The sequence below is a fragment of the Zerene cesonia genome, chromosome 12 (assembly GCF_012273895.1).
Source record: "Zerene cesonia ecotype Mississippi chromosome 12, Zerene_cesonia_1.1, whole genome shotgun sequence".
Taxonomy (NCBI): domain Eukaryota; kingdom Metazoa; phylum Arthropoda; class Insecta; order Lepidoptera; family Pieridae; genus Zerene; species Zerene cesonia.
The window spans coordinates 6073841-6096734 of record NC_052113.1 but is presented as its reverse complement, the minus strand read 5'-3'; the positions used below and the strand labels follow the sequence as shown (position 1 = coordinate 6096734).

At 32.7% G+C, this 22894-nt stretch overlaps 6 protein-coding genes across 6 annotated transcripts; 4 read left to right on the top strand and 2 right to left on the bottom strand.

Moving 5' to 3' along the window:
- The first annotated feature begins 540 nt into the window (after positions 1–540).
- On the top strand, positions 541–8403 carry LOC119830821 (26S proteasome non-ATPase regulatory subunit 2). The gene is made up of 18 exons (XM_038353973.1): positions 541–747; positions 830–886; positions 1070–1288; positions 1439–1524; positions 1614–1820; positions 2002–2160; positions 2262–2391; positions 2735–2960; positions 3160–3393; positions 3613–3761; positions 4333–4435; positions 4731–4897; positions 5105–5234; positions 5437–5597; positions 6281–6465; positions 6799–7004; positions 7475–7593; positions 8154–8403. The coding sequence occupies exons 1-18, from the start codon at positions 673–675 to the stop codon at positions 8346–8348; spliced, it is 2808 nt and encodes a 935-aa protein (XP_038209901.1). The 5' UTR covers positions 541–672; the 3' UTR covers positions 8349–8403.
- A 120-nt stretch (positions 8404–8523) lies between these two features.
- LOC119830822 (PRKR-interacting protein 1 homolog) lies at positions 8524–10320 on the bottom strand. The gene is made up of 3 exons (XM_038353975.1): positions 10045–10320; positions 9796–9975; positions 8524–9713 (listed from the first exon to the last, which is right to left on the bottom strand). Exons 1-3 carry the CDS (start codon positions 10144–10146, stop codon positions 9480–9482), a joined length of 516 nt encoding a protein of 171 aa, XP_038209903.1. The 5' UTR covers positions 10147–10320; the 3' UTR covers positions 8524–9479.
- Positions 10321–10557: 237 nt separating this feature from the next.
- On the top strand, positions 10558–14172 carry LOC119830695 (enolase). The gene is made up of 8 exons (XM_038353794.1): positions 10558–10713; positions 10987–11066; positions 11148–11342; positions 11498–11750; positions 12295–12491; positions 12603–12851; positions 13324–13475; positions 13689–14172. Exons 2-8 carry the CDS (start codon positions 10995–10997, stop codon positions 13870–13872), a joined length of 1302 nt encoding a protein of 433 aa, XP_038209722.1. The 5' UTR covers positions 10558–10713; positions 10987–10994; the 3' UTR covers positions 13873–14172.
- A 664-nt stretch (positions 14173–14836) lies between these two features.
- On the top strand, positions 14837–15787 carry LOC119830718. Its single transcript, XM_038353832.1, has 2 exons — positions 14837–15156; positions 15395–15787. Exons 1-2 carry the CDS (start codon positions 15028–15030, stop codon positions 15524–15526), a joined length of 261 nt encoding a protein of 86 aa, XP_038209760.1. The 5' UTR covers positions 14837–15027; the 3' UTR covers positions 15527–15787.
- A 542-nt stretch (positions 15788–16329) lies between these two features.
- LOC119830748 lies at positions 16330–18728 on the bottom strand. Its single transcript, XM_038353874.1, has 5 exons — positions 18135–18728; positions 17717–17867; positions 16956–17098; positions 16692–16877; positions 16330–16590 (listed from the first exon to the last, which is right to left on the bottom strand). Exons 1-5 carry the CDS (start codon positions 18322–18324, stop codon positions 16409–16411), a joined length of 852 nt encoding a protein of 283 aa, XP_038209802.1. The 5' UTR covers positions 18325–18728; the 3' UTR covers positions 16330–16408.
- A 1092-nt stretch (positions 18729–19820) lies between these two features.
- LOC119830750 (THO complex subunit 5 homolog) lies at positions 19821–22646 on the top strand. The gene is made up of 5 exons (XM_038353877.1): positions 19821–20094; positions 20204–20341; positions 20425–20715; positions 20795–21134; positions 21401–22646. Exons 1-5 carry the CDS (start codon positions 19999–20001, stop codon positions 22603–22605), a joined length of 2070 nt encoding a protein of 689 aa, XP_038209805.1. The 5' UTR covers positions 19821–19998; the 3' UTR covers positions 22606–22646.
- Positions 22647–22894: the final 248 nt, after the last annotated feature.

Below are 22894 nucleotides of genomic sequence, written 5' to 3'. Positions count from 1 at the left end.
TAACAAAACATCTAAAACATCCAATTATTATCCTAACTAGGTTTCTAATTATTATATACTAGCTGTTCGCCCCGGCTTTGCCCGTGGTACATATATAGTCTATGTTACTCGTGGATAATGTAGCTTTCGAATGGTGAAAGAATTTTTAAAATCGGTCCAGTAGTTTTTGAGCCTATTCATTACAACCAAACAAACAAAGTTTTCCTCTTTATAATATTAGTGTAGATTATGTATACTGGATGTAAGAAATGGTGTAATATGCGATTTAAATTTTGTTTAAATTTTACCATGGAGCGCATATTTTTAAGGAAATTATCGAGTGTGAGCTTTATAAACATTACGTTCGTTTTAGTATAAAATAGATATATTGCGTTTATACGGGGAAGTACTGAGAGGCTATAGGCTAAAATATAAAATTTTATAGCTACGGTGTTCGATCGAACACAAGGGTAGGGTACCTACGGAAGATATTTTATAAATACAAACGCATCCATTACATAATCTACATTCTATACTCTGTAAGCCCAGATAGAAACAAGCTATTGTCAACGCGGTGACTTGTCAAAATTGTGATATTCATGATTGTGATTTGTGAGTTGCGGATTTAATTTTGGGAAAAGTTGATTTTTTTTGTCATATTCATATTACAGAAGTTTACAAACACTAATCAAAATGACTATAAAGAACAAGCCCGAAGAAACAAAAAAAGAGAAGGCGGAGCCAGTGCCGGCCCCAAATGATGATTTGGTAAAATGTCTATTATAATTATTAAAGTCATCTTTACCCAAATTTTCTGTATTTATTACTATTGCTACTGTATTTGTTTCAGTCTGAAGAAGATAAACGCCTTCAAGAAGAGCTGAATATGCTTGTAGAGAAATTACTGGTTAGTATGTTTAATTTACAACAAGTTACGATTCCGAAACCTATCTTTTGTGCTATTTTTTAAATAAAAAAAAACCTTTTGCACCATTGATTATATCTAGTGATATTCATGTTAAATATAGAGGATATTAATGTTCATGGTGATGTTTGTCTTTAAGTTACATTAGCTCACTTTGTTTTTCAGGGAAATGAAGTTGATCTATACTTTCCTGCTTTACAAATGCTAAGCAATCTTATACGAACATCAACAACTTCAATGACATCAGTTCCTAAACCTCTGAAGTTTTTAAGAGAGCACTACCCAGCTCTTAAAGAAGTTTATGAGAAAATAACTGACCCCAAAACAAAGAAATTTTGTGCAGATGTTGTTTCAGTATTAGCTATGGGTGTCAGTGGCACTATTGTAAGTACAATTTCTTTAAACATATTTAAATATAATGTAATATAAATACATTCATTATTTTATTTTTTTTTTTTTCTGTTGCAAGTAGCAAGTTCCAATTTAAAATCATGTTATAAACAAAGTGATATATGTATATTTAATGTTTACTAGGAAGCCGCAGAAAAGAGAGAATGCCTTAAATATTGTTTACTGGGAACATTGTCAAATGTTGGCGAATGGGGCCATGAATATGTTCGGTATGTAAATTGTTATTAATTTGTTAGTTGTAATGTTGTGTAGATTATTTTCTAATAAAAAAAAATATCACATTTATTTTTTGCAACAGCCAACTAGAAGGTGAAATAGCAGAAGAATGGAATATTGAAAATATGGACACGTTGTTGCCACTTGTGCGTGATGTAATTGCATTTGACATGCAACATTCAGCTGAAATTCAGGCTTGTGATCTGCTCATGGAAATTGATCGTTTAGATCTACTTACCCAGCACATGGACCAGAGCAACTATCCACGGGTGTGCTTATACTTGATTGGGTAAGAAAACCTTGATTTAGATTATATTTTTCTCTCAAGCCATAGGAATGTTTATACAAATATTATGGTGGAGCTGATACTAAATCAATTAATGATAAGTAACCAGTATTAACCCTTTAAATGTGACAGTAATGTATTAATATTATATTTGTCACACATAGAATTTTTATTGAAATTTCAGGTGTGCAAGTTATGTAGTAGAGCCAGAATCAACACAAATTCTTCAAGGAGTGCTTGATACATACTTGAAGTTTGGGGAATATCCTAGAGCACTACTTGTTGCTATGCAATTGCATGATAAGGGCAAATGTGAGGAAGTTTTTAACTCCTGCACTGATATGTAAGTACAAAATTAACATAATTTGAAATATAAGTGATTAAAAAATTTATTAGTTTAATTAGTAAAATTCAAATTTAACTATAAAACAATATATGTTACAGGTTGGTCAAAAAGCAATTGTGCTACATGCTTGCACGTCAGTATGTTCCTCTAGAATTGGAAGATGAAGATCTACGAACAATACTTCTGAATGCTCACATAAACGACCACTTCTTGAGTTTGGGAAGAGAGGTACAGTAAAAGTTATATAGGGAATTAAATTATCTAATTTTATTTTCTTTTAGTCTGTATTATCCTACTTAATATTATTAATGCAAAAGTTTGTAAGGATGTGTGTGTGTTTGTTGCTCTTTCACACAAAAACTACTGAATTCATTGCAATGAAATTTGGTATGTAGATAGCTGAACAACTGGAATAACATTTAGGCAACTTTTTATCCCGATGTTCCTACGGGATACGGACTTACGCGGGTGAAACGGCGGGGCGCAGCTATATATAATAACACACTCTTTTTAAGCTATAGAAAAGGCTAAATGTTAAAATAGCGGATATAATTTAAAACAAACATTTTAGCTTGATATTATGGAACCTAAAACTCCTGAAGAAGTATACAAAACTTGGTTGGAATCAGCCGGTTCCGCTCTCCGACCTTCATTACTCGCTGAACACCCAGTGGATTCAGCCCGGCAAAATCTATCAGCAACATTTGTGAATGCATTTGTAAACGCTGGCTTTGGAAGAGACAAACTAGTGACAACAGAGGATGGAAATAAATGGATGTATAAAAACAAAGATCATGGTAAGTGTGGACCCAATATATAAATGTCAAAATAAATACCAACATAATTTTAGAATTATCTCTATTGATTAAAAGAAAATGGTATGAGTTTTTAAGGAAATGCTTTCTACTTTCATGATTACATAATCCTTATTAAATGATTTTGTTTCAAAATGTTCTTGTGCATAGATATATGCTGTACTATATACTATTATTTTAGGTATGCTATCAGCGGCAGCATCACTTGGAATGATTCACTTGTGGGATGTAGATGGTGGTCTTACTCCAATTGACAAGTATCTGTACACATCTGATGAACATATCAAGGCTGGTGCACTTTTAGCCCTTGGATTAGTTAACTGTGGTGTGAGAAATGAATGTGACCCAGCTCTGGCTCTGTTGTCGGATTATGTATTGCATTCCAGTGCAAATCTTCGGATTGGAAGTGTTTTAGGTAATTGTAACTTAAGAAAAAGCTGAAATGTGTATAAAAATGTATTATACACATAACATAGTGTTTTTATTTATACATTCAATTATCCTCATAGTTTATGATCACCCAATTAATACTCTTAAATTTTACTTCCCCTGAGAAATGTGTATTTTGAAGAAAGTATTATATATTTGAAATTTTATTGCTAAAAAGATTAACATAAATGATTTTTTCTCACAGGTCTGGGTATCGCATACGCGGGCACGCAGCGCGAGGACGTACTGTCGCACTTGCTTCCAGTACTGAGCGATTCTGCCGCGCCGCCAGAGATCTGCGCGCTTGCGGCACTCGCCTGCGGGCTCATTGCTGTTGGCTCTTGTAATGGGGATGTGAGTACTTAGCTTGTTTTAGAAACAGTTTGACTCACTTGTTATTTTACATGCTATTATTAAGAATTTTGACTTTCTGGTACTTTGGTGATCATGTCATTTGAATTATATCATTTATAGTAATAAATTAAAAAAAAAAATTAATAAAGAAAAGTTAACTGTTGTCGTCTTCTTCTGTCAATCTGTTTTACTGAATTAAAATAATTTGAAACCTAATCTAATTACAGTTAAATTTTTTGAAACGAAATGAAATATTCTTTATTGAACACATGAAACAATAAAAAAGGAAAAAATAGGATATGACGTGTAAAGGGCGGCTTTATTGCTCAATAGCAATTTCTTCCAAGCAACCCAAACATTTGAATTTTTTGATTGATTATAATAAAAACGTTGAAAATTTTTAACATAATGTCTCAATATATTTACTCTCTCTATAAAATCATTGAATGGTATATATCTAAAAATTAAATGTCTTCCATGTTATACTAATTACTATGATTTAATTGTATGTGTTAAGATTTTTTTTAGAAATTACAATGGATTACAATGTGTTATTTTTTACTCCAAATAGGTTACGTGTGCAATTATTCAGCGTTTATTTGATGACAACAAAGACTTGCATTCTTCCACATATGCACGATTTTTACATTTGGGTCTTGGATTGTGCTTCTTAGGTAAGGTTATTATGTATTTAATACAAAACAGTACCTTTTATAGCAGTAGAAAACCTGGATTAAAAATGATAACTTCCATTGTTTACTTTGATATAAAAATAAACCTTTAAACATTAAAACTTATCTATGTTCTAATGTAATGCTTTTCAATATTTTGTTAATGCATTACATACATTTCAATATTTTTATAATTCTGTTTTTATGCTTTTTTAAATGTTACAATAATTGTTGAGCATTTTTCCTAGCATTTTTTAATTCCCCTATTTACAACACCATGTTCATTTATTCTCTACAGGTTGTAAAGAGCGTACAGAGGCCACAATGGCGGCTCTCGAAGTGCTCCCAGAGCCGCACCAGTCGCTTTGCCAGACGACGCTGTCGATGTGCGCGTACGCAGGCACCGGCGACGTTCTCGTCGTCCAACAGATGTTGCATATTTGCTCTAAGCATTATGATACTGATGTGAGCTGGTATTTTACATATTTTCGATTAAACGCGGTTATAATAGTCGTTTCTAGGTTTGTTCGACACTGTTCCATAATACAGTGCCGTGAATGAAACTTTCGTAGTGCCGAAATTAAAAAAAAACGAATGCAAATCGCGATTCTGATTCTGTGATTTTTTTTTTAACAGAATAATTAATATTCTTATTTTTAATATACCTTGTAGAATGAACAATCTTCGGCTGAAGATACGGCTTTCAAGAAACAAGATAAGAAAGAGAACAAAGAGAGTAGCAGCGGCAGCAGCAGTAGCAGTAGTGGTTCAGCGGGCAGTTCCAAAGACGACAAAGGCAAAAGTAAGAAACATTTGAATATTTTGTTTAGTATTTTGTTTTAACTTTGATTGTATACTTAACAGTTGCTCCCGTTGGTTGGTTCACTAGTTTTGTACCCTGAACATCGAGGCTTTCTTTCAAAATAAAAATAAAAATAACTATATACCTAACATGTGATAAAAAAAATATTCTAATTATGTTGTTTTTGTTAAAATATTCACAGGCAAATCGTCCAAAGATAGCAAGAGCAAGGAAAAGGACAAGGAACGTGAGGCTAACAAGGAGCTGTCTTCGGTACAAGCAGTGGCTACACTTGGTGTAGCTGTCATTGCCTTTGCTGAAGAAACTGGAGCCGAGATGTGCACCAGGATATTTGGTCAATTGGTAAATTGTTGTTTATGGCAGTATTAGAAGACACTAGGTGCAGATTATGAAATAATGATATTTAATAATTATCCATGACCCCATGATAATAAAATAGAAGTGATAAATTTTTTGATGTGTTAGAATTTGGTACTGACCCTGATAGACTGCTAATGCAATGCAATACATTGCTTTAAAATAATACTTACATCAGTGAGAATATTTTATCAATAACATTCATTTTCATGGAATATATTGTTATAATATTTTTTATTTACATGTACGACACACCTCACCCCAAACGTGATATCTCATTTATATCAAGCAGTTGACACTGCGCTAGATTTTGTTTTCATTTCAAATATACGAACAATTCTGTGCATTTGACAAGTTGTAGTGGTTTGTGTGAAGTGTAACAGGTGTTTGGATTTTTAAAGATTGTTGTTAACGTCTTACCGCCGTATTTCGGAGAGTATATTGTATTAATCCTTACTCTATATTATAAATGTGAACATTCCTTTTTGATCCTACTTTTAGTAAATAAAATGATTTTATGGTACGATATTTATGTCCGGAGGTAGTAAGGAGGGAAGAGAGTGTAATAGGCTACATTTTAAAGTAGCGACTTACTTGTATATAGCAGAGATGTGGTTTTAATGGATAGTTACTAGGCATTAAGAATCACAAGGGTGGTATGCACGCAGGGTCGGTACGGCGAGCCGGCGGTGCGGCGCGCGGTGCCGCTCGCTATCGCGCTGTGCTCAGTGTCCAACCCGCAGCTGGCGGTCATAGACGTGCTCAACAAGTACTCGCACGACTCCGACAATGATGTTGCGTACAACGCGATCTTCGCTATGGGTCTCGTTGGCGCTGGTACCAATAATGCGAGGTTGGTGTTGCGTATTGGTGGTTTTTTTTTTTGTATTTTCGCTTAAGTGTAATAGGGAGATTGATAATTTTTTTTTTTTTTTAATAAACAGTGGAATTTTGTAGATCAATAATAATATATAATATGAATCACACTCTGGTTAATATTTGAATTTACCTACTGTCTACTGAAATAAAGTAATAGTAATGATTAAATAGACATAAAACGAATTGAGATACTGCTAAAAAGGACTTCTCTTGATTACACTATCTCTCAGATAGGAAAACAGTTTACAGGCCAAACTATATCGCCTCTAGAAACGCATACAAGAGTACATAAAGGTCACCCCAACAGGCTGGCAACGATGCTGCGCGCGCTGGCGCTGTACCACAGCAAGTCGCCCGTGCACCTGTTCATGGTGCGGCTGGCGCAGGGGCTGTGCCACGCGGGCAAGGGCACGGTGACGCTGTGCCCGGCGCACGCGGACCGCCGCCTCGTCAACCAGCCCGCGCTCGCCGGCCTGCTCGTCGTGCTCACCGCCTTCCTCGACTGCAAGAATAGTAACTATCCCATAACAGCTATACTTAAAATAAAATCAAGTCAGTCAAAAGTTGTAAGATGCACGTAATACCAAAGCCGTTTATTATTTTATGCAGTCCTAACGTAAGTCCTTCTGTCTTAAGTTGTGACTTCTACATGTAGACATCTAGACCCATCAACTAGATTTTCAGGTCTATTTAGTTTGTAGTAAATCCATACTAAGGTTAGTAAATTATATAAATGTTATAGTTATAGGTTCAGTTAATTAGTGTTTAACAGATAATATTAATGACTATGTCGCTCATATAAACTTTTAAATTGTGACGTCTTTATTTCCCTATATTTTGTCTACATAAAACAAAAATATAATAATGGAGAAGTATCTCTCCTGAATGAAAGTAAATGATGTCAATGCCATAACATCTCGCATTTTATCTCCGTTTTTAAAAATAGATATTGATTAATTAATAATTCTTCCTTTTAATTACAGTTATTCTCGGAAAATCTCACTACTTGTTGTATGTTTTGGCAACGGCAATGCAACCCCGTTGGTTGGTCACACTCGACGAAAACCTTCAACCCTTGAACGTGAGCGTTCGTGTTGGACAGGTAATATAAAATAACCTATTTACAACATTAACTTTTTACATTTAGAATCATAAAAAAACTACACTTTTATTATTCAACAATACTTTATTCGTTCATTCAGACATGGTTTATATACTATATATATAGTCCATTGTGGTTATTATCTGGCATCAAAGTAAAACAAAAGCTTCTTAAAATCCTTATCACTAAATTGTATTGCAACAAAATATACAATATCTAATATATAAAATTCTCGTGTCACAGTTTTCGTTGCCCTACTCCTCCGAAACGGCTTGACCGATTTTTGATGAATTTTTTTGTGTTTATCCGGTATCTATGAGAATCGGCCAACATCTATTTTTCATCCCCCTAAATGATAAGAGTAAGGCAGAACAGCGTTTGCCGGGTGCAGCTAGTTTTATATAATATTTAGAACCATTGTCAGACTTAGTATTTTAATTTTGATACTAATAACACTCGTACATTATTATTTTACCGGACTTAAAAGCTAAACAGAACATAAAAGTCTGTTTAATCATTGATAAGAATACTACTATATAATTATTTTTAACAATTTTCAGGCAGTGGATGTGATTGGTAAGGCTGGTACTCCCAAGACGATTGCTGGCTCCCACACCCACACTACGCCAGTTTTGCTCTCCTTCGGCGAACGCGCAGAACTGGCGACCGATGAGTACATACCGCTGTCTCCGGTCATGGAGGGCTTTGTTATCCTCAAGAAGAATGAAGACAGCATCATGGCTGCAGTGCAGTAGAGAATAGTTCTTATGATTATTACCTTAACAATTAAAATGTACTTTCTTTAATAGTAAAAGTTTTTTTTTTATTTTTACCTTTTTGCGAAACTAAGCAATTTTTATTATTCATTTAAAATTTGAGTTATGAGAAATATAAGATATTTGAAAATGCTGCAATTTTACTACTACTGCTCTACTCTATGGCGATCAGGCTTTCTAAGATGTACCATGTTATATTTTAGTTGGAAAGGGGACTGATATGTTTTATTAAGATAATTATTTTAAGAATTGTATGAACAGGATTCCCACATTAAAACTCTGAAATTAGCACAAAAAGCCTTGAAACCATTATTATGATTTGTAAAAATGCAACTGACCTTGATTTTCACTGTATAAACATGCATTTCATGGGAGCTATACAAGTTATTTGTTGCTTAAATACTAAGAAGCAGAAAAAGAAAATGGGCAAATATTGAGAACATATACTGTCTTGTTTCCCCCCAATTTTTCCAATTTTAAAATCTATGCGGCCAGAAGAAAGAAATTTGTGTGCCATAAGACGCTTTTAAATTGTACACACAATTAGACAACATTACAAACTGTATTTACCAAGGTTAGAACAATTCAAAACTGCTGCTGGGGGAACACACCATGCACTGACTTTGGATGATTTAAGTAGGTTGTTTGAGATATAAGAAAAAATCGTAAAACAGTAACCAGGTTTGATAAAAATTTGCATATTGTACATGCTATAGTCCAATACTTTCCTATTACCTTTTCTCTTAAGACAAAACTGTCAAAATCTTCGCCTTATTTTAGTACTTATCCATGTATTAATTAAAAATCAATACTATACCAAGACTGCTATAAGAAGTGGCGGTAACCCCCTTGCTCTACATTTTTGGTAATACAATCAGATGAAGTTTTGTACATAAATAGAACATATTATGAAGCAATTGTTGACTTATGGTGTACAGAAAAACTTAATAGGTTTTATGTTTGCATCATTTATAAATATTTCTATTTCATGAAATAAAAATAAAAAAGAAACATGCAGGAAGGATACATCTAGCTTTATAAACTTTAAGTAGATGATAATGTTGAAAAAAATTATACAATTTTTCTATTTTGTATTAGTTACAGTATAAGTTAGGGTTTTGTTTCTTCTTTTTCAGTTGTTGATTCTGAATGCTCTGCATCATTTTCTGATTCACTCTCAGATTGTGAACTCTTAGATTCAGTATTATTTGTTTTAGGAATTTTTGCTTTAATTTTAGCCTTCTGTTTCTTTTTTAATCGTTTTGCCCTTTTTTTTGCTGTCTTTTCTTCGGCTTTACGTTTGTTTTCTTCTAATTTTCTCTGGTATTCTTCATCTAATTTTTCCTATAACAGAAATCTCATCAGTAATTAGGGTGCTAAGGGACATATCATGAAAACAGATCCAAGTTCAATTTATAAATTTTACCTGTTCACTTTTTTCCTGAATAAATTTTTGCCTCGCATATTCTTTTCGTCTAAGATGCCTATATACATGAAACTCGCCAGAACCGGCTCCAGCACTAGAACCCATTACATTTCGAACAAAATCTGGTGGAGGAGGTAGCGTCTTTTCTTTTCTCCTCTCAGGTATCAAAACTGGCTTTTCCTATGAAAATATAATGAGTGTTATAAATGCCCTGTTATTACAATAATTCTAACCAATTTTTATATTTACTGGATTTTTCATTAGTTTTTCTAGCCGCAGTCTTTGCAAGTCCGTTGCATCTTTGATAATAATAGGTTTCTTTTCTTCTTTATCAGTCTCTTTTTCACTCATTTTAAAAAAGGACTCCTCTTAACTAAATTCCTTAAAAATAACTTTGATTCTTTTTTAATTGGTCGAATGAAAAAATTTCTTAAATCACACAATTTGCTACAAAATACGTTCTCATTCGCATTTCCTATTGTTTTTCAACGGGAGACAGCAGCGTGAACTTGTAATACCGCGCTGTCAAGCGCTTATGACAGCTTAATGCTTATTGTCGCAACTCAAATATGTCATTATGTATTATGGACACAGATCTGAAATTGTCGTGGAACATTGAAATTCTTTAAAACGGAACGAGGAAGAAATAGGCGTGGAATTAATCTCTTATTAGCGAATAAATATCACGTTAATATGTGTATATAATAAAATATACAAGCGTATGTTCATCGTTTCTATTTAAAATAATTTGTGTAGTTTTAGAATAATCGATATTTTTTCGAATCGGTTAATACTGTAAATACAACTCTATTTTCACCTTGTGAAGGTCAAAGGACAGTTAGCCGGCGAATATCAGAGGTAATTGCACGTCTGCAAAGGTTAAAGAAGTCAACGAAATTAAAGCAGCTAAATTTTTATGTAAGTGTATTGTTTTATGTATATCGTGATTTTTAAATTGGTAATACGGATTTATCTGAATTCTCAAGTATAAAATTACATTAAAGTAACCCAAAAACATAGTTAGATAATACATATTATGAATAACCTTGCCCATTGTTCTTAAATATTATTTATATTCTATAATATTAATATTATAAATAGAGTTGACTCTTAAACAATTCTAAATACTTTTTTTATATATAGATGATAATATATATTTTAATCCGATAACCTGGGGTATATTCTCCACAGTATCAAAGATGCCTATCAAATCGATCAAAGCTCGTCAGATCTTCGACTCCCGTGGCAACCCCACCGTAGAGGTCGACCTGGTGAGTATTATTTGACCTTGATTCTAATGTTACACACAATATTGAAAACTTCTGTGTCATAAATACAAATGAATTTTTTAGGTTACTGAATTAGGTCTTTTCCGGGCAGCTGTACCATCAGGGGCATCTACTGGAGTTCACGAAGCCTTAGAGTTAAGAGACAATGTAAAAGGAGAATACCATGGAAAGGGTGTATTGACTGCCATTAAGAATATCAATACCATAATTGCTCCTGAACTTTTGAAGCAAAATTTCGAAGAAACTCAACAAAAAGAGGTTTGAACTATTTCAAATAACTTTTTAAAAATTTCATCATTCATACCAATATGATTAAATTTTTAATACTAACTATTTAAATTCATACTTATACAAAATGTTACATATCAATAAAAGAAGAACAGTTTCTTATCCAGCAATACATTTTCAAACAGATTGATCAATTTATGATCACCCTGGATGGAACTGAGAACAAGTCCAAGTTTGGTGCCAATGCTATCTTGGGTGTGTCTCTGGCTGTAGCTAAGGCTGGAGCTGCGAAGAAGGGTGTTCCTCTTTATAAGCATCTCGCTGATTTAGCTGGCAACAACCAAATTGTACTACCAGTCCCTGCTTTCAATGTCATCAATGGTGGCTCCCATGCTGGAAACAAATTGGCTATGCAAGAGTTCATGATCTTGCCTACTGGTAATTCATTGAAATTTATGTTTTTAATTTACATAGTTATTATGACTTTGTTATAATTTCATCATACTTTACTATCGTATGTAAATATATAATGATATCATTGAGTATAAACAAATATTTTAAGAGTTATTTTTATCATAATTCAGTAATCTATTTAAGTGTTTTATAAACATGTTTGATATATTTATTATGTTTTAGAAGAACATTGAAAACAATTACATATGTATAAGTCACAATTTTTGTGTGCATTATACATGTTACATTACATACATTACTTTCTTACTAATTATGTTAGGTGCAGCTATAACTTAGATAAAACAAAAAGCTATAATGTTCCTTAAAAATTAACATAGTGTTTAAGAAAACCCCATGTCCAAATTGAGTAATTTTTCAGTTAACTATTGTGCTAAACTTTTTACTGAATATCATTCAGCAAATGAAGTATGTTCAATTGATACTAAACAAATGTGTGTGTTAAATTATAAGTAAGACAGACCTATGAATATGATAACACCCAATTATCGTATGAATTACGTGTTTACAGGTGCCTCATCATTCAGTGAAGCTATGCGTATGGGCTCGGAAGTTTACCATCACCTGAAGAAAATCATCAAGGAGAAGTTTGGTTTAGACTCGACAGCTGTTGGTGATGAGGGTGGTTTTGCACCCAACATCCAGAACAACAAGGATGCTTTGTTCCTTATCCAAGATGCTATCCAGCAGGCTGGATACACTGGAAAGGTATTAAATTTTATAACTATTGAATATATTAAAGTTATAAAACTAATTTAATATTTTATGTAATTGTAATTTATATTGAAGTTTATATTCTATTGTTTTATTTTATTATAGATTGAGATTGGTATGGATGTTGCTGCATCAGAATTCTTCAAGAATGGCACATATGACCTTGATTTCAAGAACCCCAAGTCAAACCCTGCAGACTATTTGTCATCAGAGAAACTTGCTGATGTTTATCTAGACTTCATCAAGGACTTTCCCATGGTATCAATCGAAGATCCCTTTGACCAGGATGATTGGTCTGCTTGGGCCAACTTCACTGCCCGTACATCTATCCAGATTGTTGGTGATGATCTAACCGTAAGTAGAATTTTTTTATTTAATATGTCATATAGGTGTTTGTATATAATTTTTTCAATTGTGGAATTATCTAAAAATGAATTGACATAATTGTAAAGTATTCAGTTTTGTAATGATCTGAGAAATTTGGATTATTACTAGTACTGTATTTTGTTGTGGATAGTGACATATAAGATTTAAAAGTAAAAATTACATCCAATTAATTTCTCACACCAAACATCCAACAAATTTAGCACACCACTGTTCATTATCCATTATATATATGGTGAAGCTTTGGAAAAATTTACCAGCTACGGTGTTCCTGAACAAGTACAACATTGCAGCCTTCAAGAAAAGAGTGTATATATGTCACAAAAAGGCCGACAAAGCACCTGTAACACTTCTAGTGCTACAGGTGTTTATGGACAGTAGTGAACAATTAAATGGACCAATAAAAAGAATATCAATGAAATAATTTTCTATTCATTTTCAGGTGACAAACCCCAAACGCATTACCACTGCTGTTGAAAAGAAGGCTTGTAATTGTTTATTGCTGAAGGTGAACCAAATTGGAAGTGTCACCGAATCTATCGATGCTCATTTGTTGGCTAAGAAGAATGGCTGGGGTACCATGGTGTCTCATAGGTCAGTGATGTAATTCAGATTAAATACTGTGATGCTGAATGTTAATAAAATTATTAGAGATAGTTTAATTACTTGAGACCTCCCAATCCTAAGTCTTCTGGGTGGTTTCAATAAAAACTTTATTTCTTTAAATTTGGAAGTTATTACTAGCAAATATTTTTGCAAGGTCTTGTATTTAAATGAAAATTATTAAAATAATAAATTTTTTAACAGGTCTGGTGAGACTGAAGATACCTTTATTGCTGACCTCGTTGTTGGTCTGTCAACTGGCCAGATCAAAACAGGTGCCCCATGCAGATCTGAACGTCTGGCCAAATACAACCAGATTCTTCGCATTGAAGAAGAACTTGGAGCTGCTGCCAAGTATGCTGGCAAGAATTTCCGCAGACCTGTTTAAACAAATGCAATGATATTATTACCGAAATTATCAAATTAGTTGACTATTGAGCATTAAAAGTTAGTATGGCACAATAGTCTTACTTTTAAGAACATGCATATTCCTTTCTTGCATTATAATATACTATAATGTTTGGTGTTATTGTAGATTATTATATACAATAGATCTACTTCTTGTCAAAATTTGCTACTCAAAAATTTTATTTGTCGTGTAGCGTGTGATGTATGTAAGATTATTTATTTATAAGTTGTAAATGTGAATTCTGATTTTCAAAACAATAAAAGCTGTTTTATCATTTTACTTTTATCCTTATCCTGATCCTTGAGAATCCATCCTTCGTATCCATAACTCGGAACATTTAGAAAAATGTCATGGCGCAATTACATTATTGCTTGTATGACGAACACGCATGTTTAAATACTGCACTTAAAGGTAAGGAAAAAGACGTATGTGTTGAGTCAACGATGGTTCACACTGGTTTCTTGGAATCACGTAGCGAATACCGTGTGACCTTATTTGTTATAATATGAAGAATACTGAAATTATTTGTTATAGCAGTTATTGTAATATTATAATATCTAACCCTTTTAGAAAGAGACACATAACCTCTCTCTCGGCTCGGTCCTGTTTTTATACCAACTATGTCAATGGCACTTAAACAAAAATAACAAAACTACAATTCGAGACAACAGTTCAATATGTTTAAGATTTTGTTTCAATTGAAAACGGATTTTTTTTTGTTTCGGTCTAAAACTATCAATAAAACCATAAAAAAATATAAGGTGTCATGAAAGCTGACATTTATTTGCTAGTCTGGAATACCACTCCCGCCCTTTTTTTGTTGTAGAATATGAAATGTGGATTTGGACGATTCAGAGCTACACCGATTGGCTAGATACTCAAATTTCTTCTCACGGGTGTATTAACGGAGCAAAACGTAGCTGATATATTATTTATCCTCAGTAACAAATAAGTGTATACCTTTAAAAATACTTAGATCGACACGTATCCATCATCCATACTTACGAAATTAAAAAAAGGAAAGTTGACATTTATATTTTCACACTGTCCTATGTCAAAATGAAACTGTCACTAAAATTTTGGCTTTAAAAATCAGCTGGTTTCACAAACATATAAAAGGTTATTACACTTAAAATGGTACGCATTACGACTATCCTTCGCCGAGTTCCTGTAATAAAATTCCGCAAAGGAGGAATAGGGCATCCCGGTCCTTCCGCGGCAGCGGCACCATCGGGAGCACCAGCAGCGGCCTCACAGCAATCGGTATGTTGACCTTTATTTCATAATCATGTGAGCCAAATTTATGTATTGTTTGTTTACAGAAATATTTATATATCTAAGTCTATGTATCTTGTAATATACCTTTTGAATTATTACTTGATATCATTGCTTAGAAATTAATAAATATTATTTATTTCTACATCTGTCGAGTGTTCATTTTAAGTGTTGCATATGTGAAATGCATTTTTTTATCTTATGATAATTAAGATTACTTTTGCAGCCAGTTCAAGCTCAACCAAGTGCAACAATGAGTACTGGCCCCATATCAGATATTGATTTGCCTCCACGTTATAGAAGACTACCACTCTCACAGGAGGAGATTGATCACATCAATGGCGGTGGAGTTGTTTAGTGCACTGAGTTACTTCTTGTAGATTTAACACTTAGTAGAATTGTCTACCATTATTGTTAGTTGTAGCTATTATTTATTGTTATGGTAGAAACAGAATTTTTCTTGTATCTATCAAAGCATTTATAAATTGAAATTATTTTCATTTGCAAACCTTTTTTCAAGGAAGTATTATTTATTAGTTATGGTATATTATGTTGGATATTCTGTCACTTGTTAAATATTGTGGAATACTATGACTTTAAAATAAATTTTAATTATTAATTAGGCTTTTTATTTTCTGTCTCTATAAGTATCTGTGCACAAAGTTCATTAGACACATAGAAATTACCATGTTTTGGATTGCTTTTTTGAAAAATTTTTGGTATATTTCCATACTGGTATAAGATATTATGCAGCATTTTATAAGAAATAATATATTAAGTTTTTTATCAGTTCAAGAGTAAATATCAATCAGTTGAACATTAATCTAAATTTCTCCTGCCATGTGAAATAACTCTCAAATATTTATAATGGTCATGATTAATGTGATGAAACTTACAGGAAACAAAACAAAAATTGGCAGCTAGTACACCTGCAACAGGCTTCATGGTTCCTCGAACAATTATGATTCAATATGGAAAACAAGGCGATGTGATTGTTTTCAAAATGTTACTTCAAAAATTAGAAGGAAAGCCCTTGAAAGGATAATGGTTTATTTTAATAACAAGACAACATATGTAACCTAATAATGATTTAATTTACTTAAAACAAATACAAAAATACCTATTTTTAAATAAACATTTTACATCATTGACATAGTTGCCGTAGTATATTTATTTTTTTGGTGTGAAATCAACATACAAAATATAAAGCACATAGACTAAACTGATAATTAGGAATAATCTAATAATATCGAACATTGAGTTTTTCTTTCTGGATGGACCACATCTGTGCAGACGGCCCATCATAGGCATTCTCACAATTATTTCCAAATTTTATTAAACCGAACTTGGCAAATTTCTTCTTCCATTCGCTTGTTTGTGATAAAGTTAGTAATGCATTACTAATCCAGTTTTTAATACTATCTGAAATGTTTAAAAAAATTAACAATATAAACATAATTATTTATTTAGGTTGTATATATTTTTCAAACTACGAGAAATTAGAAAAAAATAAGGCTACCCACCTGATAATCTGGAATTAACTACGATAGGATACGGTGGCAATCGCCCTAATGTTTCCAAAGTGATAATATCTTTACCTCCGTCGTGCATGTATTTTTTTGAATTGAGTAGGGTCGTCGAATCGACCGCCGCCCATTCCGCTTGTTTAGATAAGACCATTTGAGCAGAGGCCAAATGTGATCCCGATTCTGTAACAAATTAAAAAAATTGATAAGATATTCCATCAGTTCTAATGTTTTTATCAAACATCTTTGTGTATAGTTTACTTAGTAGAGAGCCAAAGAAAGATGCATTTTCGCCTTTTTCTTTCAATGTTTTAAGGACTATTTTACTTCCGCTTAGTGATTCTTCATCACTGTATGCAAACGTACATCCGCGAAGGTCGAGTAAAGTATTTACGTTATGGGCCCTGTAATCAAAAATCTTTATAAGTATAAGAGTATTTATTTATCCAAAATCAAAAATTAGGAACTATATACGATGAAAATCAATTGAGAAATAATAGAAGCGTTCTGTGTTATCAGGAGACATGGCTGATAACAATTAATTTATCTACTTATTTGCTTTTAGACAATTGCAACTGCTCGATGAATTCGATATTATTTACACAGACCATCAAACTGTATTGTTAATCAATGTTAATTTAACAAGTGGCGCAAGAGTCGTATTTTAAAACACCTACGCGACTATGTGGTGAAAAATTTCAAAATGAGCACAAGGCTGACATGTTTTAATTTATTTTTCTCATCGAAATATTCAATGGCAAATATTCAATCTCAATATAAAGCAATACGCGGCTGTTTTATTAAACTTGATTTCATATTATAAAATGCAGAGCAAAGTTTCCTTTGTTATTATATATTTAAAACGAAAAATATATTGGTTGATAACCGTCGCCACTCAATACAGTTGAATACTCAATTGTGACCTATATTAATGATACTTTAATTACCGTGTGATGAATAAATATCTAGTTTGAATTTACACGACGAAATATAACATCATTTAGCAATTATTGTGAGCTTACTTTTTATCGCTGTGAATGATAACATCGGAGAAATATCCTGGTTTATTTTCGACATTCATTTGATGAGCAAATACTGGAGTAACAGGCAAAAGCTGAATATATTTATTTCCTTTCTGCTTCATTTTCATAAAGGCTGCTGCAGTCATAAAAGCTGTAAAATATGCAAATGATAAACATCAGTTTTTTAGTATGTAAATCATAGATCTAAAGACAAGATAGTAGTTAATATACGGCTTTAAATAATAAAATAGTAAATAATAAATATACAATAATATTTTTAATACATATCCATTTAATTTCCTGTTAAAACAGACGTATTTTTTATTTTAATGTGGGTAGTTTCTTATCCACGTACCTAAAAGAATAAGTACTCAATTATTCAAAAAATAAAGGATAGTTAAAAAATAAAATGACTTACCCAGATCAAGCTTATCAGCTTGAAATGGATCTGGACGGTTAGCTATTGGTCCTGGGCTTCGACTTTCGTATTGCAAAGAAACGTAGCAATCTAATGCTTCTTCCACTAGTTCTACTATAAGCTCATATAATTCAATGGGATGCGTAGGGCACATGTAAGTTGCAAAACGAAGTTCAAGTTTTTTGTCCATTGTTTTTGGATAAAATAATTTTTTATAAAAATTTCACTGAATCTTCTTGGAAGTGAATGTCTCGAATTATATTGAATTATTGAAGAGAATGTTAGTTATTTGTATCTAGGTACACATTATCAACGCGGCCGATAAACACGCCGTGTTCACGACCTCGCTGGTTCTTGTTCGCTGCTTTACTCGTTTCTGTGACATCATACTGTACACGTGATAGAATAATGATCAATAATTTAATGATCCTTTAATGGACAACTGGAATGCTGTTTTAACCCAACTGCGTCAGGAGGGTAATGTTTTTGTAGTATTTTTGTGTACCTACCTATGTATATTGTATGTATGAATGTATGTGTGTATAATGAGAACGATAATGTCTATTTCTTTGATACGCGCGCCCTACAGTCCAAACCGCTGGACGGATTCCGATTTATGAGGTGTCGTTATAATCGTCAAAAAAATTCTGAAAGTGTAAATATGCGTTAAATATAAACTATCAAACTCGCGCACATAAAGAACAATTGGGGCGTAGGTTTTTTTTTCTTGACTCGGCAAATAATATATCAAATGAAAGTAATATAAATCGTAAATTTTCCATTTAAGATGTTTAAAACGTTTTTTTGTTTTAGACTTTTGTTAAGTATTATTATAAAGATATAAAAAACAAATAAAAGCAGGATCCTGGTTGAGATTCAGGATGTTCCAAAATTCTTGCCAATCTAAATTCGCTCACGTCGCTACTTTCATATATGAATCTTCGAAGAAGTATATTAATCTACACTTTGAGAGGCACTGTGACATAGGTTTTCATAATTCTTCATAAAATAGCCACTAATATTGGTCTATCACCATATTAAAGATTTTGTAAAAATTTGCCCCGTGGTTTTTATTCTCGTGATTGACACAGACAAACATTATATTTCTTCCTGCTGGAATTGCAGTATATCTTAACAAAAACTGTTAATACCGGTCTCGCAAATTTACGAAAATAACTTGAATATAAAATATAAGAAATATTGTCTTGGTACAGCACGTTTGCATGTTCCAGCTTTACTACAGTAAACAGCAATTCGTGTATTCTGCAAAATATATTCATTGAAATTAGCTAACTTAATTATATTTTCGTGCTAGATGTTGCTAAGTATTAATAATAAAAATTTATTATATGAATTTGACCAAAATAATTATTTTCCACAAAAATGGTCACAGATGCCCTTGCAGGGAGGGACTTTCCAAATTCTGAAATAGACCAAATGTCGGTTGAAACCCACGGGGTTTTCAAGTAAAAAAACTAAAAAACGTTAGTTCGAAGCTTTATGGGTTTTACGAAGTTTGTCTGTCTTCATTTTTTACTTTGATGTACAAAAATAAAATTGTTTGTATGTATTATATTTTGTTTTGTTATAATTAATTGTTAAGATTTTATTATTTCATAAAATTGGTAACCATTGCATGTTTTTATCGTCTGTAATTTTTGTAAGTTCTTGGTACTTATTATTCATCTGTGGTTCTAACCTGAAACTCTGTGTCTTACGTCAAACAAGCTTGAGTGAAAAATTATTAAAACTACTACATAAATAAGCTCAGGAGTAACTAGTACTTGAAATCTGCGAATAAGCTGTACAGTATACTAATTTCGTATCCTTAGATGATTTATAGCTGCATTATTAAGCAATAGCCATGGGAAAAGAAGACGCAACTACGAAGAAACGTCGCAAATTAAACACTGGTTCTAGTAATGAGAGTTCTAAACAAAGTCCTGTAGACTTATACAAGGTAAAGTCGCGGTATCTTAATGTTTTAAACTTATGATATAGTATCTGTGAAACCTTTTGATTTAAATGCAAATAAGGTACGTCATGTAATTGAAAGCCCTTTTTTTTAGAAAGTAGTAGAATTCGAAGAGTCTGAGGCTAAATTGAGGCCTGCAGAAAAAGATGCTACGTTATTTATGAAGATTTGTCAAGATGTTCGTCAACTTTTTGCAGATATAGCAGAGTTAAAAGCTAAGAACACAGATGAGGTAAGGTTTTATATCTGTAATTCTCTTGAAAATGTATTTTCATGTATAATAATTAACAATGTTTATAAACATTAAAATTACAGGCAAAAGAAAAAATAAGTGCAAAGCGGATAGAGGCGTCATTACATTTGGTTGCATTAAAAAAATTAAATCGTTTAGAAAAAGTGAGAACCAGAGCAGGACGTGATGCACTTCATAAGGAGAAACAAAGAGTGGATTCAACTCAATTGCTTTTACAAAATTTACTATATGAAGCAGATCACCTGAATAAAGAAGTAACAAAATGTTTGCAATTTAAATCAAAAGATGAAGAAATTGAACTAGTGCCTGTTGAAGATTTTTATAAGAATGCTCCAACAGAAATAACACGTCCAGTAAGTTTTGAATTTAATTTCAGATTAATGTATGAGATAAATGTTATTGCAAATAAATTGAAATATTATTTGTCTTCAGGAAATTACAAAAAAAGATGAACACCAACTTCAGCTAGCCAGATTGGAATGGGAGCTTCGGCAGCGTAGAGAGTTAGCTGGAGCATGCAATGAGCTCATTGCTTCTAAAGAAAGAGTGGCTGCAGCTATAGCAGCTGCAAGGTCACGGCTAGATGCTTTAGCTCCACATCTAAGAGATGTTTTAAAATCAACTAAGCCTCTTCAGGAATGCTTGGCATTGCGACTAGATGAAAAGAGAGAGGAAACTAAATTAGCATCTTTACTTCCCTCACCCCTGTTTCTTCTTTATACAAATGCCAGTGCATATTCTGATGCTTTAGGAGTTAAGAATGTTGCCGTAGGTAGGTAGTTCTTTAAATTTTTCAACTCCCCTTGCAAGAGCAGGTGTTCAGATAAATGTATATAACTGTATCTAAGAGAATTTGCTTATTATATAATTTACTATAAATAATTCTATTTCTTAATTTATTATACTCTCATTCTTTTGACTTATCTAATTTTAACAGCACATGTCAGTAAATAATTATGAAATAAAACACAAAACATGATAATTTACAGTGTAATCTTGTTTATAATATGTTTCATAAGGAGATTAATTAATTTGCAGTTATATCTGGTGATGAAGATGAAGCTAGAAGGCTGGAACAAATAAGCAATTTAGAAAATGAGCTTGTTGTTTCTAATGATTCTGATTCAGATCCAGAAGCTAATGATGAGGATCAGCGGGAGAAAAAGAAACGTCATCATAGATCAACAAAAGTAACGAAAGAAGAGAAGGCTGAAGCAAAAAAGAAAGAAGCTCTTAAAAAACACCCATTAAATGTTTCTCTATCAGTTAAAATTCCTGATGGTACAGCTTTAAACTTAGTTTTTTCCTATCTTATGCACTTAAAAATCATTGTAGTCAAGTTTTATTTGGATCATTCAAAGCCAATTGCTGGAGTGTCCGCTGCTGATGTCTTAGATGGAGATTGTGTGCTAAATGAGTTGTATACTGGAGATTCAGGAAATGACTCGCCACATCCTGCCACTTCTTATTTACTAAAAGCTGCTGGTATCACTGATACTTTTCAGCATTTTATTCCTGAAGTAGGAAGGCCTTATATATGGGCCCAAAGAATGTGTGGATTAGATTTTATGACAGCAATAGGAGATGAACAGAAAGATCTGAAAAATTTTCAACTATGCCCCAGTTTAAGCGTAGCAACAGTGGAAAATTTTATTTTTACCTTACAAAAAAGATTAAAAGCAAGAGTTGCACTGATGAAAGAGTTGCAAGACCTTGAGTCTGGTAAAATCATGCCATCTAAAGAAACTTCTACAATTAGACTGTCAGGGTCTTTGACACAGTGGCAATCAGTCAGTTGGTCAGAATACAGTCAAACTCCATCAACAGCATTTTTAATATCAGAAGGCTTAGTTACTCCAGATAACATGTTGTATCGTGCAATCATTACTCGTCAATCTGCAAAATTAGTGGCTTTGGTGGCCCTTAGCAGTGATTACCCAAAGAAAGCACCTCTTTTCTCATTAACTCTGCATTATAATGGAACTCATCATAATGCTAGCAATGATGATATTAGAGATATTGAGAGAGTTGTCAATACAGATTGGCAAAGTGGGAATATTAAATCGCAAAGTCTTTCACAACAAATTCAACAATTATTAATATGTCTTGATGTTTTGTTAGAATCAATGGGAACCTCTGAATTTCCTCCTGATAAAGTTATGATGCAACCTGTCAGGGGCAGAAACAGGATGAAACCTTATAAGTACATAAAACAAGGAACAGGTATTTTTGTACAGTTTTGATGTAACAATTCTGCGTGTGAAATTAAATATTTCGTAAAATATATTTGTTTTTATTCAGATACATATATAATCTAATTTGGGAAGAGGGAATCCCTCAAAGGCCCTACTAGACTCAATGTCTGAAATAATTGGCTAAAAAATTTTTTATCCCATGGACTGTAGACATTATGTAACATATTTTGTTGCTAGTTATATCCCTAAGTTATAACAACTTTTTAAAAATTTTCTTACATGAAAACATCTCTGTCGATTTTAAAAATTATTTTACCAAAGAAAGATTTTAGAAAGC

Coding starts and splice junctions, on each gene's coding strand:
- LOC119830821 (XM_038353973.1), top strand. CDS start 673: ATGACTATAAAGAACAAGCCCGAAGAAACAAAAAAAGAGAAGGCGGAG. Junction 1,821..2,001: donor GTGTGCTTATACTTGATTGG/GTAAGAAAACCT, acceptor TTGAAATTTCAG/GTGTGCAAGTTATGTAGTAG. Junction 5,598..6,280: donor CCAGGATATTTGGTCAATTG/GTAAATTGTTGT, acceptor GTATGCACGCAG/GGTCGGTACGGCGAGCCGGC.
- LOC119830822 (XM_038353975.1), bottom strand. CDS start 10,146: ATGAGTGAAAAAGAGACTGATAAAGAAGAAAAGAAACCTATTATTATC. Junction 9,976..10,044: donor AAAAACTAATGAAAAATCCA/GTAAATATAAAA, acceptor ATATTTTCATAG/GAAAAGCCAGTTTTGATACC. Junction 9,714..9,795: donor TTCAGGAAAAAAGTGAACAG/GTAAAATTTATA, acceptor TTTCTGTTATAG/GAAAAATTAGATGAAGAATA.
- LOC119830695 (XM_038353794.1), top strand. CDS start 10,995: ATGCCTATCAAATCGATCAAAGCTCGTCAGATCTTCGACTCCCGTGGC. Junction 11,067..11,147: donor CCACCGTAGAGGTCGACCTG/GTGAGTATTATT, acceptor TGAATTTTTTAG/GTTACTGAATTAGGTCTTTT. Junction 12,492..12,602: donor AGGCTGGATACACTGGAAAG/GTATTAAATTTT, acceptor ATTTTATTATAG/ATTGAGATTGGTATGGATGT.
- LOC119830718 (XM_038353832.1), top strand. CDS start 15,028: ATGGTACGCATTACGACTATCCTTCGCCGAGTTCCTGTAATAAAATTC. Junction 15,157..15,394: donor CAGCGGCCTCACAGCAATCG/GTATGTTGACCT, acceptor TTACTTTTGCAG/CCAGTTCAAGCTCAACCAAG.
- LOC119830748 (XM_038353874.1), bottom strand. CDS start 18,324: ATGGACAAAAAACTTGAACTTCGTTTTGCAACTTACATGTGCCCTACG. Junction 17,868..18,134: donor AGCTGATAAGCTTGATCTGG/GTAAGTCATTTT, acceptor CATATTTTACAG/CTTTTATGACTGCAGCAGCC. Junction 17,099..17,716: donor ATCATTCACAGCGATAAAAA/GTAAGCTCACAA, acceptor TTTTGATTACAG/GGCCCATAACGTAAATACTT.
- LOC119830750 (XM_038353877.1), top strand. CDS start 19,999: ATGGGAAAAGAAGACGCAACTACGAAGAAACGTCGCAAATTAAACACT. Junction 20,095..20,203: donor GTCCTGTAGACTTATACAAG/GTAAAGTCGCGG, acceptor CCTTTTTTTTAG/AAAGTAGTAGAATTCGAAGA. Junction 20,716..20,794: donor CAACAGAAATAACACGTCCA/GTAAGTTTTGAA, acceptor ATTTGTCTTCAG/GAAATTACAAAAAAAGATGA.